Source organism: Phyllobates terribilis, unplaced genomic scaffold, assembly GCF_046119375.1.
Source record: "Phyllobates terribilis strain yellow unplaced genomic scaffold, ASM4611937v1 Scaffold_8__6_contigs__length_399053987, whole genome shotgun sequence".
NCBI lineage: Eukaryota > Metazoa > Chordata > Amphibia > Anura > Dendrobatidae > Phyllobates > Phyllobates terribilis.
Genome location: NW_027362768.1, coordinates 158104472 through 158121037, shown reverse-complemented (window position 1 = coordinate 158121037; position 16566 = coordinate 158104472). Strand labels below are relative to the sequence as shown.

General features: G+C 44.5%; 1 protein-coding gene across 2 annotated transcripts; it reads right to left on the bottom strand.

The window, feature by feature from the left end:
* Positions 1–12165, bottom strand: PLK3 (polo like kinase 3). Of its 2 annotated transcripts, none has more exons than XM_073643571.1 (15): positions 11907–12165; positions 9757–9864; positions 9265–9381; positions 8322–8451; positions 8145–8232; positions 7899–7994; positions 7204–7402; positions 6993–7119; positions 6253–6359; positions 5397–5520; positions 5219–5302; positions 4978–5140; positions 4605–4734; positions 3914–4024; positions 1–1891 (listed from the first exon to the last, which is right to left on the bottom strand). In XM_073643571.1, exons 1-15 carry the CDS (start codon positions 12063–12065, stop codon positions 1697–1699), a joined length of 1938 nt encoding a protein of 645 aa, XP_073499672.1. In that variant the 5' UTR covers positions 12066–12165; the 3' UTR covers positions 1–1696. The 2 variants fall into 2 exon arrangements, with proteins under 2 accessions (XP_073499672.1, XP_073499671.1); XM_073643570.1 differs by having other exon boundaries at positions 5397–5523; positions 11907–12163.
* Between the last annotated feature and the right edge of the window lie 4401 nt (positions 12166–16566).

The window sequence follows — 16566 nt, the reverse complement described above, 5'->3', positions numbered from 1 at the left end:
TTTCAGATCAGTTTTTTATTTATCGTTTTTGTATAAAACTTTATTTTAACTTTTGGTTTGATTAATGTAAATCTAAGAAAAAAAAATACATTAAAAATAAATACCATTCTTTATAAATAAAACATAAATAAATGTTATTATGCAATGGAAGAACAGATATAAACAGTAGTGGGGCCCGCACTGCTCTCGTGGGGGCCCGTACCGTGAAACCAAGACAACATTTTCAAGTAGCAGCCTGAACTCTGCAGTCCTCCGCTTTGGTGGAGTCTGTACTTGCCGAATTGGGAAAGTGGAACCAGACTCCTGATAAGTAGCGTATAAGAAACATGTGGGGTGTACGGGTGCGGGGAGGGCATTAAAGTGCTGTGATTGTATTGAGCCCTGTATAAAAATACCTTCTATACGGAGCTCTGGAGTCACAGATTTGTCTAAAGGGTCTTTGGTAGAAGTCACAAGAAATGAAGCAGACGGTTGTGTTAAGTTTTAGTGAGCAATGAGGATTCCTCAGATTTTTTTTTTTTTTGCTTACAACAGCAAAGTTGACAAATCAAAGAATCCTTTGGTAATGTAGTGCATTAAGTGAGGGGGGGGGGCATTGACTTTAGTAAATTAACTCCAACCTGCACCCATTAGGATTTCACCATGCAGTTTTTAAAATTTGGGGATTAGCCATTTAAGTCAATGGCCTGTTTGCAAGACTAACAGGAGCAGTACTACAAGTTGGCAGACGTGGGGGGTTATGGAATGAGGACCCCCAGCATGAGATGGCATTAGAGATTGGAGAATAAGCTTGCAGGACCCAGCTCATTCTGCAAGCGACCTCCTACCTGTCAGCATCGGCAGCTCTTGCCATAAGGATGATGTTTTTGCCAGATGCTGGCAGGTAGGAGAAGATTTGCAGGGCTCCAGAATCCTGAGACTCAATTTGCTCATCTGTAGGATTAGCAAGATCAGACAAGGGGGCAAGTCTCATGAGAGGAGATACATGGCATCAAGCCGACAATTCTGGATCCCAGCATGGAAGATTCAGCTCCATGCACTGAGAAGATCATAAAGTTTGTTGACAGAATACATTGTTGCAACCAAGGACAATCAATAACTGATCTATATTGCACCTGTATGGCAGGTCACCCTGGAGCAGCAGGGGGGGGAATAGTCACCCATTTCTGACCCTTCAAGGGTCTTATCAGAGTAGCCCCCAGCAGCTGGTTGTATTGCATCAGCAACACCCTGATGGATTGGCGTTTTTTTGTTTTTAACAAGACAGCAGATTAATGTCCCCAGCGCAAGTCAGCTTAATCCTCTTGTGTTCAGCTTAATACAGTAAGTGAGCTGCCAAATCCACTGATCAGATAACTTTTACCAGGAGCATCCTGTATCCACAATCCAATCCTCCAGTCACGAGATCAGACAAACCGTGCGCATCCCATAACCATAGTGTCACACCCAGTGATCTGTGCAGGAACAGCCACTGCCGGCTCATTGTGAATCAAGTCAAGTGAAGGCAACTTCAAGAATGTCGCTACAGATTTCATATTTCAAGCACCAAAGAGCTCTGAGGAGCCTTGGATTGTACAGTCTCAGGGTCTGGTCCTCCAGATAAAGACTCTGCCTCATATCCCAGGCAGATAAATCAGGCCGCCACTGTTAAGAGCAGGGAATGGCATGAAGGACGAAGTATAGGGGGCAAGGAAATTTAGGATTCAGACTTCTGCTCTAGAAGCTTCAGGGTGTACTTTAGGCGGTGGTACATGTCAGCGGTGCAGCCGCTTTCCACCAGGGAGCTGAGCAGGAAGGTCTGGGAGCTGCGGTCACGGTTGATGTAGGTCAGCAGGTAGACGTCCTGAGGTTTGCTGAGGATGAGCTTCGTGTGATCGTTGTAGAAGTTCACCTGAGAATAAGAAGAATCCGTCAGCAGCAGAAATGGAAGGTCGAGAACAGCACCGATAGATCTCCCATACTAGGCATCTGTAAGGCTTAGGTCTTACAAGGAAAAGACCTCATTTGTTAAATTCATCACAATATTAAAGGATATGCTGGAGGACAGTGAATGGCAACAGATTTTGGCAGGGTCAAGCCCCCCACACACCTTAGAGGATATTATGCCAGACCACCCGATTGTCTTTTCTGCAAACTGCTTCCTCTCGCCTCCTAACATTCAGTTGACAGCTGTGTCATGTGTATTGGTAGCTTGCCCCCCCCCCGCCCCCCTGATTCAATGTATGCAGTTATACAATAAAGCTGGAGAAACATTGACGCATCGTACCAAACTTTATTTTTGGAATGTGCACTTGTTTTAAAAGGGGATGGGGGGGGGGGGGGGGGGCGACTTGAACTCTATAGCGCCACCTATTGGAAGCAGCGATCCTACAAGTTACAATCAATCCTTTAACGAGTCTTGCAATATGACTTCGGATAATAGCAAAGTCAGAATCTCAATTTGCAGACACTGGGTTTTGGGCTGTGCAAAGTATGAGATCTGATTTAAAGTCTTCCCATTAACTTATTGTAAATTATAGAGTCTTCCAAGCAGATGACATCTGAAGAATGGTTGGGTCACTTAACTGCTTGGAGTATTTGGAAACCTAAAGCGGTTAAAAGATGCAAAAAAAAAAAAAAAAAAAAAAAGCAGCTTTTACATTAGGAATGAACACTGGTGCATCTCACAAAGTTAGCATATTAAAAAGTTAATGTATTTCAGTTAAATGCAAAAAGTGAAACTCATTATATAGAGTCATTACAAACAGTGATCTATTTCACGTGTTTATTTCTGCTAATGTTGATTATGGCTTACAGCCAATGAAAACACAAGTCATTATCTCAGTAAATTTTATTATTTTTCATGCTGGTGTTATAAAGTGTTTTTTTTTTAAATCCAAAATTTATGTTCAGTAAATGCACTCAATACTTGGTCGGGCTCCTTTTCCATCAATTCCTGCATCAATGCGGCGTGGCATGGAGGCGGTCAGCCTGTGGCACTGCTGAGGGGTTATGGAAGCCCAGGTGGCTTTGATAGCAGCCTTCAGCTTTTCTGCATTGTTGGGTCTGGGGTCTCTCATCTTCCTCTGGACAATACCCCATAGATTCTCTATAATAGATTCTCTATGGGGTTAAGGTCAGGTGAGTTTGCTGCCAATCAAGCACAGTGATACTGTTGTTTGTTAACCAGGTCTTGGCACTTTTGGCAGTGTGGACAGGGGCCAAGTCCTGCTGGAGAATGACATTTCCATCTCCAAAAAGCTTGTCGGCAGAGGGAAGCATGAAGTGCTCTAAAATGTCCTGGTAGACGGCTGCTCTGACTTTGGTCTTGATAAAACACAGTGGACCTACACCAGCAGACGACATGGCTCCCCAAACCATCACTGATTGTGGAAACTTCACACTAGACCTCCAGCAGCTTGGATTGTGGTCTCTCCACTCTTCCTCCAGACTCTGGGACCTTGATTTCCAAATGAAAATTGGAACTCTGGGACCTTGTGGAGTGTGTCAATGACTGCCTTCTGGACAACTGTCAAGTCAGCAGTCTTTCTCCCCCCCCCCCCCCCCCCCCATGATTGTGGAGCCTACTGAAACAGACTAAGGGACCTTTTTAAATGCTTAGGAAGCCTTTCCAGGTTTTTATGAATTATTTTAATTTACTGAGATAATGACTAGTGTTTTCATTGGCTGTAAGCCATAATCAACATTAACAGAAATAAACACTTGAAATAGATCACTGCTTGTAATGACTAATGCGTTTCACTTTCTGTATAGAACTGAAAAATAAAATTTGATATTCTAATTTTGTGAGAGGGGGGGGGGGGGCACGCACGCATGAAAAGGACTGCACCCCAAGGCAGGATAGTAAGTAGCAGTGAGGGCAGAGGTTGGCAGTAACTGGGGGAGGTATATAGTGTATACTTAGTGGCCTCACCTGCAGAGTGCCGTTGTTGAAGAGCATCAGCAGGGCATGTTCAGTCTTCACCCACTGGAGGAGAAGCAGCAGCGGCCGGCTCCCCTCGTCCTGACATGGCAGATCCCCTCCCTGCAGACAAGAGGAATTTGTAAGGAGTCAGTTACAGCCAGAAGATTGAGGAATGGCAACGATTCAAGTGTTGATGGAGGCGAGTGAGGACGGGGCAAGAGCAGCTTCCAGCCCGCACTTCCCGCTGGATCCCCACAACTGGTTATGTCCGTCACATTCCTGACCTATGACCATCAGAAACCACCAATATGAGGCAAGACGCTGCGACTGATTAACCACACCTTAAGACATTGCTAGACTGATGGTAGGTGTCCTTCTCCCCAGTGGAGGAGCCTACTATCCAAAATAACCCCTTCCTGACTTAAAATATATAAGTGATCAAAAAGTTGTATTTTTTGGCGGAGTTGCAGAGACCCAAAAACTGCTATTCTGGACATTAAGCGGCGGAAGTGAGCAGCCACCAAGAAAACAAGACGTTACTTGATAAAGAATTTTAGATTGAAGTTTATGCAGTGGAAAAGTTCAGGTGAGCAGTTTTGCATTTGTTCTGACACCCGTCATGTAAATGTTTAATTTGAGATGCAAATGAGCATTCAAATGCTACTCCTACGTGGACACCACATCCCACCGAAACGCTCACCTTCATGAGGTTCTTCTCCATGTACGTGGCAAAATACTGCAAGATGCTCATTTGACCCTGGAGCTGCTCTGGAACGGCCAAGATCGGGAACACAAAGTGGCGGCTGTTGGTCAGGTTGTAGTGGACATTTCTATGTTAGGAGAGAATCTAATGAATTACACCATTCCCTGATACATTGTAGCCAATCGTATTTCAAGTGTTTGCTTGGGATACAGGCAATTTTTTTTGCTAGAGTCCCATTGTACCGTGGCATGAGGCTCGTCAGAAGCATTCAGTAATAAACTGTACAATTTAGGAAAAAGGGACAAGTTTGAGGCCGTTCCCAGGTCAGACACGGCCATATTAATCATGTATATAAGAGTCAGACCCGTACCTGCGACTGGCTGGTAGAACCATGTGGGTGCCATTGTTGAAGAGGACGCCAATGCTTCTATTGGATAACTGGTAACCGAAGCCGTACTTGTTGGAGTAGTCTACCCACTTTGACACCCACATAAAGTCCTCATATTTGGAGAGGGGGGTTGGTTTACCTTCACCTGGGAAAACAAGAGACTATTATAATCCAACCATTCAAGAGTTGTTGACGAGCAGCGTGTACAGAATGGGGTATTCACCTATGGGCATGGAAGATATACAGTCTTTCAGGACTTCTAGAGCAGTCTCCATAACACCAGATGCGGTGACACAATCTTCAAAACCTGTCAGGATGGGGAAAAAAAAAAATAAGTCAGCCATGATCAGATTTATGAGCGTAAAGAACCACGAAGGGCTGCCATAAGCTGTGTCACTTACCGTCACTACTGACCAGGCTCCCACGGATTGATCTGGACACAGATTTCCCCGAAGCCTCTTCAGTCAAGGATTCTACTGGGCTACAGCTGGTGCTGAGGGCATGACCAGTGACCGGGGCGGCCGCCTGCTGGTAGGAGACAAAGCAAAAGGTCAGCAGAGTAATAGAGGCCAAACTACAAGAGTCTCACAAGGGACCCTATAGGCATCGGCTGCTCAGCGAGCCATGGGGGTCTACACTAGCATCGGTGCAAAAATTGATAGGACTGGGTCCAGACCAGCCAGAGATTGCAGAATGGCGACCATGTGAAGTCATGGCAGCCCAGCCAACAAAAAGTTATGGATGCAGTCAGGCAAGAGGCGGCTCCGCATCTTGCTTTTGGTTGAGGGGGGGGGGGGGACCCCAAATTGGGTTTTGCAGACAAATTTGCACTAACTCTAGTCTCTACAGAAGATTTAGACCAAAATGGCTCCTTAAAGGGTTTATCCAGTGATAACTTGCAGATCAGTCGGTGTCCAACCATCAGACAGGGGATATATTTTTAATTCCCATCATAAGATGGAGCAGCAGGTCCAACACCAACCACAACTTCTGCAGTAAAATGTAGAGCGTAGCACTTTACTGCTCCATTCTAACAGGGATTAAAAAAAAAAAAAAAAAAAAAAAAAAAAAGAAGTTACTCGTTCTGCCAAATTGTGCAAGTCACAGTGGTCGGACCCCTGCCGAACACAAGAATCTATCTTTTGGCCACAGGACAACACCTTTTATGGAACGTATATATAAACAGTCTTATCCATGAGAACACAGATAGATTTTTTTGGGATAAAAACAAGGCCCTTTCCAGCTTTTGCCCCTTACCTCATTTCCTTCCACAGTTTTATAGCTGAGCTGTCGGCAGATTGAAGTTTTCACCAGACCCGTCACCAGCTTCGATATTTCGTCCTTGTCGGAGGAGCCATTCTTTGCTGCAAAAACAAACAGATGTCAGACACAGAAAGGCCTGAAAACTGCTGAATTAACAGTTTAGAAGTTAATCAGAGTTCCTGCAGGATCAGCATTATAACGCTTTAGTGACTTGGGAAGAGGGGCCCTTTATTTTTACTAGAAGTGATCAGTGTTCTGCAGAGCATCAGAAACAAGCGGTGCCGATTACTTTACGACCGGACGAGATGAGAGCATGATCGGCAGGTACTGCGCTCACATTCTGTTCATTAGGTTACAGACTGTGCACAATACCTGTTGATGGTGCATAATTGGGCTGGTTGTAACCTCATTTGCACCACTCAATTCTGATGCAAACGTGAGCAGCTCTGGATAACCCCTTCAAGGCATATAACATAACATGTGTACAAAAAAGGAGTCTAAAAAAGGGAAGGTTTGAGTTTAAAGGAGCTGCAGCTGCCTCCTGTTAACAGCTGATCAGCAGGGGTGCAGGGAGCTGGACTCTGCAGAGTTTCATTAAAAAAAAAAAAAAAAAAAGTCTTAAGTGTCAGAAGCCAATTTGGAGTGTAATTAGCTTACAGTAGCAGAGTAAATAGGAGGCTGAAAGCCTTGGTGCTACCTCACTGATTGCACAGGTTAGAGTGCACTTTCATTACCTTTTGACTTTCCTTTTCCAAACAAACTCTTGGCAACTTTGGTGAGGAGGCTCTTTGCAGGGTTGGGCGGGTGTAGATCCGGGACCATGACACAGCTGCTTGGAGGTAACTTTTCCGGGGTGTAACCCTGAACAAGAATACACAAGGGTTAATCTACTGATGAAAAAAAATAAATAAAAGCTCTCAAATGTGTGGAGGAGGTAGGACGCACCTTGGAGAAGAATTCATGCTCAATGATTTGGTCGAGTGTCAGCCGCTCACTTGGAGTGCGCTTCAAGATCCCCATGATAAGCTGCTTGGCAGAGGACGAGAGGCAAGCTGGCAAGGTGTACTTCACCTGCTTAATACAGCGATAAGTCTCCTTTAAATCTGCAGTTTCAAAGGGTGGCGTACCACAAAGTAGTGTGTACCTGCAGGGAACAAGGGTCATTTAATAAAACTAGTTATACCATGCACAATGCAGACATTTATAGGCACTTTGGAAATGACTGACTTTCCGATATCTTTACTGACGTCAAATGCAAGTTCCACAGAAGATAAAACGAGTCAATTAAACCACAGGGGACCAACATTAGGAACATGTATTCCCCAGTAATTAGTGTAGTGTCAGCATGCGACACAAGTGATGCCTAAGGAAGAACACTCGTGGGGCAGCGTCAGTCTCCTGCAGGGAGTCGGGCACACTACATGCGCCATGATGTTTGTAACGTCAGGAAGTAGAGCAGCAGAACATCAGTTATACGGCAATGCCGCAGGCTTCCTGTGTGACGCCAAACAAGAAATGCAGCTGGAGAGAACAACAAGATCGTTCCACCACAGCGTGCGGCTGAACCCACGCGCTGCTCCGGGATGACAATCACAAGCTTATATTTTCCTAATTGCGATAAAAAAGGAAAATAAACCTACATGACACATCCCAGAGACCAGATATCCGACTCCGGCCCGTGACCGTGTCTTTGGAGGACTTCAGGGGCCAAGTAATTTGGGGTCCCACAGATTGTTCTAAAGGAGACCAGAGGATAAATGTTAATATGTAAAACGGCAGTCTGTAAGCCCAGGAACATTCCCAGACCATGGTGGGATATTAATCCAATTCATATCCCCCTGCATGGTAAAAGTTTGCATTCTTGTGTCCCCACCACAACTACTCACTTTTTCCTCTGCTCTGGAGGCTCCAGCCTTGCTGCCAGCCCAAAATCACCAACTTTGAGCTCCATGCCCTCATTGATGAAAAAGTTCCCTGTAGGAGAAAAAAAATAAAAAAATAAAATTAGCACAAGTGGCAAAAGATGCTGCTACATCTGGGAGACTGCAGGGCACACAACTTACCCAATTTGAGGTCCCGGTGAATGATTCCTCTCATGTGCAGGTACTTGAGGCCAGAGATGATTTGCTTCAGGTAATACCGGACCTCAGGTTCCAGCAGCGTGTGACGCGCCTTCCAGATATGAGCAAGAGACTGCAAAAAGATAAGACACATTGCACTTAGCGGCTAAACCTCAAAATTCACAAGCCCCAGAGGCAAACAGTCCCCGCTGCCTGTGCAAACAGCCAGCTGGAAACAATGACCTGAAGAAACAAAGTATCTGGAAACATTCATGACTGTCTATATCCTATTACATAGTAACGCTGCGACACGATAGATCTAAAGTCTCATTACTCGGGAGGAATCCAAAGATAGAATCTACAGAATCAGGTCCATTGCACTGCAGCCCCCCACCCGTTTCTAACACCCCCCCGGCTGTTGACCATCTCTATAGACTTTAGCCAACAGTAGCATCGAGCACCATGAATCAGTGGTTACAGCAGGCGGCTTTGTAACATCTGTATTGTGTCTGGGGAGACCCAGGGGCCACAGAAGAGCTGGGATTTATTTTTGGAGTCTTTACTACAAAGAGCCTTCAGAGCAGCTGGGATGTACAGCTGGCTGCATTTGACTGGGACCCAGCTTAGGTTACATATTTCCACAGGGGCGGGGGTTGTGTAAATGTAACCTGCACAAAGGGGCAATTCTAGAACCGATCTCTCGCAGCCGTCCGACTCCTCTGTACAAAGCTGACAGCTGCCTCAGTGCATATGAATGAAACCGACGACAGCGCAGAATAAACCTTCCATGACCAGAGCACAAAAGCAGCAGCTGAGAAGGGAGAAAAAAAAAAAAAACCTGCACCAAGTGCACCGTCACTGCGCTAAGTGCACCGTCACTGCAGACCAGACATTTCTCCAGATGCTGCAAGGACGACGACTTTCTACCAGTAAAGCCAAAACTTACTTTGCGGCTGCAGAGCTCCAGGAAGATGTAAATGTTATCAGAGTCTTCAAAATGGTGGGAGAACTTCACAACGTGTTTGTGATAAAGCTGCCTGTGAAGGTCGATTTCATTCACAATCTGCAAAGAAAAAAATATAAAAAATAAGATGAAGGAATTTTACAGTTGACAAAGTTATGAAGCGTATTTCTCACGCTGTCCTGAGAAAATGGGGTAATGGCATCATACTCCCACTCGCAGGAGTGTCGGGCCGGAATATATGAATTATGGTGTTTTAAGTCAACGGATTCCTTTGAACATCCCAGAAAACAAAAGGCTCATGTCCTTTAATTGCAGAACTGGGAACCTCAGGCTCCTTACAAGCCTATGAAACCAGGGCTGGGCTCCGCAACTAGACCATTATGCTGTTAACCCCTCACAGGCCACAAGGCAGCCCATAGATCCACACAGGTTAATAAACTCTTGGAGCTGGCGCTGGGCATCCATGGCGCTCACCTTTTCCCGCTGATGAGGCTTGGCCACACAGCTGTGTGGAATCACTTTCACAGCATAGGTTTTATTAGTGGAAACCTCGGTCATTTCATAGCATCGAGCAAATCCTCCCTGGAAAGTAAAAAAAAGGACAATACAATAAACTCCGGGTGAAGCAATGCACCCAAAAAACACATGACCAAACTTCTATTCATTGACAGCAAGCAGATCTTTTGAGAGTTGTGATAAAATAGGAAATCGCAGAATGTCTCATCCTATATTTTAGGTCTTGTGACCCTGAGAGCTTCTTATAGCATTTATCAGCCGAGGAAGGATGTGGATGAACAGTGCTCCTTGCAGGAAGCCAGCAGCCAGCCTGATTCACAGCACTGATCCACCCTGTCCTGACTGATAATCAATCACAGAGCTTAAAATAACAGCCTGTGATCTTAGAGCTTCCTCTACATGAGACATTAATAGAATCCCCCCCCACCCCTCTCCAATAAATGATTATTTAGTGTCTGCAGAAGCAATAATGGAGGACGACTGCAGACAACGCACCCATAATAGCTGCTCAGTCCATTAACTGCTGCAGAAATTCACTTCTTCCACATTAAAGAGCAGAATTCATTGCAAACTCATTACAGAGCGCATCCCTTTAAATGAGCAATATCAGGAGATGCCCAGGAAAACATTACATTGTAACCAGCAGAAGACAATGGAAGCCAAAAGGTGAAGAGTGCATAAATCAGATTCCTATATGGAGGAATCATATCCAGGGTAAGGCCGTGACTCAGAACCATCACCAATTCTTCAGAAGTGTCAGCACCTGCCAGCTGCACACCCACAGTGCCAGTCACCGTGCGCTAGTCAGGGAACACTGGAGAGTCCCTCAGCAAGAACACTATATGGGCCCTAAGCAGCCCCATTGCACCTACATTGGTGGAGTAGTGTAATAATAATAATAATAATAATAATAATAATAATAATAATAATAATAATAATAATAATAATAATAATAATAATAATAATAATAATAATAATAATAATAATAATAATAATAATAATAATAATAATAATAATAATAATAATAATAATAATAATAATAATAATAATAATAATAATAATAATAATAATAATAATAATAATAATAATAATAATAATAATAATAATAATAATAATAATAATAATAATAATAATAATAATAATAATAATAATAATAATAATAATAATAATAATAATAATAATAATAATAATAATAATAATAATAATAATAATAATAATAATAATAATAATAATAATAATAATAATAATAATAATAATAATAATAATAATAATAATAATAATAATAATAATAATAATAATAATAATAATAATAATAATAATAATAATAATTCTGCAAACAGTGTAAACTCACTGCAGAAACAGTGTCCCACGGCAGAACAATGCCAGGCAGGGTGCAGAAAGCACCACACAGGAGAGAGTGCCATCTGCACCACAAGGTACATATATTCCATTATATATAAGGATACAGCAATATTCGTGACAACCCAACAATCCACACAGACACTGCAGAGCGGCACACCACACGGGGGGCTCCGCACACTCCTGCAGGGACACATTTATATTCCAGACCCATCACCACTGGATGACGCCACAGCCAGAACAAGCGCCATGACATCAACACGGTGCTGAATATATACAGGGCCATGATGGATGTGACGAGAGAGCAGTAACCAGAGGGCACAAGCAGAAAAAAAATAAAATAATAATGAAGCGCAACCCAACCATAAAGGTATTCTGGGACTGATAGTTCTACACCAGTCAGACATAATGGGAGCAGGAGGGGAGGCACACAATCAGCTGCCCCTGACCTCTGCCAGAGTATAGGGGTCACAATATACTAGGGGGGAAAGAATGATGATGGAAGTCACTTTTAATGATCTAATAGGAGGATAAAAAAATAAATTTATTAATTTCCCAGATGTGGGAAAACAGCAAAACGCAGTTCAGTGTCCCCATTCACATTCAGTGGGCTGCACGTATATTGTACATGTACAGAGGAACAAGATTTTATATTTATTACTTTTGGTATTTTTTGATAATTTATTGTTATCTTTTGCTTAATGTCAGACACCCCCTGCCACCATTCACAAGCCCCGGCTACTCCTCACCTTGCCCAGGGTCCTGCCCCGCGTATAGCTCCGTCCGGTCAGGGGGTCAGTGATGAGCTTGCAGGGTGTTGGCTGTGCAGGTCTGGGGGATTCTGGCTTGGGGGCCGTCAGCAGAGCGCTGGGGTATGGCTGGCTCTGGATATAACACGCAGCCTCCATCTCTCATCTCCGCCGCCCGCAGCGCCACTGCCCCGGACCCCTGACTACAGCTTTTATGAATGAGAACGTGACGTCAGACGCATGCGCGCAGCTTTGCAGGCGGGTGCGAGGCGCAGCCACGTGTCTCCTCCTTCCTCCTGCTCCAATCTGCCCCGCCCACCGGCATCTAACAGACACGCCTCCTAGTCCCACAGTTAAGCAGTATATAGTAAATAGTGCCTGCACCAGCCTTGTAGCAGTCTATAGTGCCTGCACCAGCAATGTAGCAGTATATAGTGCCTGCACCAGCCTTATAGCAGGATATAGTGCCTGCACCAGCCTTGTAGCAGTCTATAGTGCCTGCACCAGCCTTGTAGCAGTCTATAGTGCCTGCACCAGCCTTATAGCAGTATATAGTGCCTGCACCCGCCTTATAGCAGTGTATAGTGCCTGCACCAGCCTTGTAGCAGTCTATAGTGCCTGCACCAGCCTTGTAGCAGTCTATAGTGCCTGCACCAGCCTTATAGCAGTACATAGTGCCTGCACCAGCCTTGTAGCAGTCTATAGTGCCTGCACCAGCCTTGTAGCAGTCTATAGTGCCTGCACCAGCCTTATAGCAGTCTATAGTGCCTGCACCAGCCTTGTAGCAGTCTATAGTGCCTGCACCAGCCTTGTAGCAGTCTATAGTGCCTGCACCAGCCTTGTAGCAGTCTATAGTGCCTGGACCAGCCTTGTAGCAGTATATAGTGCCTGCACCAGCCTTATAGCAGTATATAGTGCCTGCACCAGCGTTATAGCAGTATATAGTGCCTGCACCAGCCTTATAGCAGTATATAGTGCCTGCACCAGCCTTATAGCAGTATATAGTGCCTGCACCAGCTTTATAGCAGTATATACTGTGCCTGCACCAGCTTTATAGCAGTATATACAGTGCCTGCACCAGCCTTATAGCAGTATATAGTGCCTGCACCAGCCTTATAGCGGAATATACTGTGCCTGCACCAGCCTTATAGCAGTATATACTGTGCCTGCACCAGACTTATAGCAGTATATACTGTGCCTGCACCAGCCTTATAGCAGTATATACTGTGCCTGCACCAGCCTTATAGCAGTATATAGTGTCTGCACCAGCCTTATAGCAGTATATAGTGTCTGCACCAGCCTTATAGCAGTATATAGTGCATGCACCAGCCTTATAGCAGTATATACTGTGCCTGCTCCAGACTTAAAGCAGTATACAGCGCCCGCACCAGCCTTATAGCAGTATATAGTGTCTGCACCAGCCTTATAGCAGTATATAGTGTCTGCACCAGCCTTATAGCAGTATATACTGTGCCTGCACCAGCCTTATAGCAGTATATACAGTGCCTGCACCAAAATTAGCAAAAATCTCTGTCATGCATGAAATCATTCCAAGGGGGAGCTAGAGTAAATTTCCAACAAAGTTTACCACTTTCTGAAAAGTTGCAAATTATGAATTAGATGAAAATATCTGGAAAATCCACAGTGGCAAACTAAAAAAAAAGAAAACAGGCGAACACATAAAATAGATTTAAAAAAAAGGTACAAGTGAAAAGATGAATTTGGTGCATTACACCAAAACGCGACAAAAAAAACCCAAAATAAATTGGTCCCAAGGAGCATCTTTAATTTTGTGTAAAATTCATCAACCCGCATGAGCTATTTTTAAGAATTTGGTGCGGCAACAAGACAGGAATGAAACATCACTTTAAAAAAGATGCAAGAATGCAAATGATGAATTGACTCCATATTCTTTTAGAAAGTTGTTCAATATGCAATAATTTTTTGTTGACCTTGCAACCAATTTTCGATAGATCAGTAAGAACAGGGGTGAAAAAGAGAAACGCATGTCTGCAGAATTGGGTTACACAAGGAACTTTTTTTGGAGTCTGAAACTATGGACTCAAATATTTCCGCATAGAAGCTGTAAACCCCAAACGGTAGGGAATACACAAAACGGAAAGGGGGAGGACGGGTTCACAAAGGCTGTTTGTCAGGGCTCATTCACATCAGTTTTTTGCATGAGAGTGCTATCCATGTTTTCACTGATCGCACTCGTACCAGTGTTAGTGAATGGGGTCAATCACGTCTGAGATTTTTCGCGGACCAAGCGGTCTGCGCAAAATCGCGGAGACATATCTAATATTGAGCCAAGTGTCAGATCAGAATCTGCAATGCAAGTCTTGGATCCTTGGGTCCAAGTGCGGTCCGATTTTCATGGACTGTTAGATAGGAGAAGGTGGAGAAATTTTTTTTATCCTTACAAGAAAAAAGTGATGAAAATTGGATCAAAGTCTAATAAAACTCTGACCGAAAACACTGATGAAACTCGGTCAGTTTATCCTGTACGTGAAAAAAACTGACATGAAAATGAGTCCTGAGGTTGTTTCATTCTGATCTTGATACTTTGTATTAATAAGCAAACTTGGTTGCAAAAGTCTGGACTCCCTTAAAGAGTTTGTAACAAGATTGCAAGTTATTCCCTAACCATAAGATAGAGGATAACTTCCTGGTACTTGGGGCTTGAGCCCACCAATCTTGAGAAAGGGGACTGTGAATGGAGTGGAGGTCAAGCATGCACACTAGCGGACACAGACAGAAAAGGGCCCCTGTGCAAGAACAATATATGGGCCCTTTGCAGCCCAAGAGCTCCTAAAAATTAAAAATTGCACATGCTTTGGAGGTATAAATGGGCCCCCTTACCTCTTGGGCCCCTGTGCGGCCGCACAGGTTGCACCAATGATATGTCCGCCCCTGTCTCTGCTCCATTTGCTCTCATTGGGAGTGCTGAAGACATCTGAGCGTAGAGCTGTGCCCATCCCAGAGCCGAGAAAGGCATGGTAGGCATGGTTCAGACCACTAGTGGCCCCTTTTGCAGTCCAATAACTCATCATAATGCACAATTCCACATATTTTGGAGGTGGTAGTGGCCCACTTAACCCTTGGGCCCCTGTGCAGGTGCACAGGTTGCACCAATGATATGTCCACCCCTAGATACGCCCGAATCCCTTTTTGCGGGGGTTTTGGACGTAAGCCCCAGCGGGAACAACTAACGGGTGCCAAAAAGCAGCGTGAAAGCTTCCTAAGGTACGTATCGTCTGCATTGGGACATTTATGGGTCCACGTGACGAGGTTAATATTGGCCTCCTGCACTGCGTTAACCCTTCTGGTTCTAATCAGTGTGTCGGAGACGCTAGAAAGTAGCAGGAGAATGTGACTGATAAATCACTACAGAGAGACACAATCCCATAACGTCATTCTGCAAACATCCTGTGAAATCTCTATGGTCTCCTTGTATCTCCCTCAGCCGCGCCCGCCCTCCACTGCTGAGATATCAGGACTTTGCTCTTGGATAATAGATCTTTTTTTCTACAGGAAAGTGTCCACAGCTGCAGGTGAAAGTCCCACCATTATAATGATATCATTTACTGGGGATATCTCTAAATTAATCATTTTGTCTATGACTACACCTCTAAACCTTTTTCTTATTTTTATGGTGGATTATTACAATTTTTAAAATATTTTATTTTCCAAAATTAATTTCTAAATCAGTAAAAAAAAATAAAAAAAATAATAGAAGCACTTGCAATACTCAGTATGACCACCAGGTGCAGTGTAATGTAATTTGTAGATTATTTTAGGCAGTAATAGTATATACCATATGATAAGTGTCTGATACATATTTTAGGAATATGATGTAGTATTGTACGCTACATATTAGCGGAGAACTAGGTAAGCCCAAATACCAGTTTATTGCACTTTTATTTGGTTGTTACCCTCTCTTCATGTGTGTTCATTATGTAGCACCCTGAGGATTCGGCTGCTACAGGGGTATTGCACCTCAACCCAGAGGTGTGATATTCCACTCCCGGGTAAGGATGGAGTGTGGAACTGAGCTCGGTAGGCTGCATGCACTACACACATCCCATTTCCGAGGAGCAGACCGACGGTACTCCCACTTAGAAATGTGCAGGTACGACCGAGTCTGTTCCTGGCTGGAGTGGGAGGGGGGTGGTACATCCCAAGTAGTGTAGGGGCAGATAGGGGGAGCAGCCTGGGTAAAGTTAGGAGCTCATTGGGTGCTGGTCACCTGAGCTCACACATAGAGGGTGTATATAAGGTGGGCACCAACTAAGAACAGGGTCAGATGCAGAGAACAAGTCAGGAGCAGAGGAGAAGGAAAGACCCAGAGTGAGAGAGGAGAGAGAGAGACCCAGAGGCACAGAAGAACAGGACTCTAAGATCCCAAATTAAAACCCCGGGTGAAGAGTCGGCACAGGGTACCGGAACCCAAGCTGGTGGGGGTAAAAACACTCCCCAGCCAGAGACCGGAGACCGTGGGCAGCGTTTGCCACGGTCACCCACCACATCCACCCCGAAGGCACACCACATGAAGGGTCAGGGAACCCAAGGCCAAGGGTGTCCCAACAGAAGGCCCGAGGGAGCTGGACCTAGGTGGATCACTGGTGGGGACGGCCAGAGAACGGGACAGAAGGAGAGC

Coding starts and splice junctions, on each gene's coding strand:
- PLK3 (XM_073643570.1), bottom strand. CDS start 12,065: ATGGAGGCTGCGTGTTATATCCAGAGCCAGCCATACCCCAGCGCTCTG. Junction 9,382..9,756: donor AGCCTCATCAGCGGGAAAAG/GTGAGCGCCATG, acceptor TTTTCTTTGCAG/ATTGTGAATGAAATCGACCT. Junction 1,892..3,913: donor TCAACAACGGCACTCTGCAG/GTGAGGCCACTA, acceptor TCTTATTCTCAG/GTGAACTTCTACAACGATCA.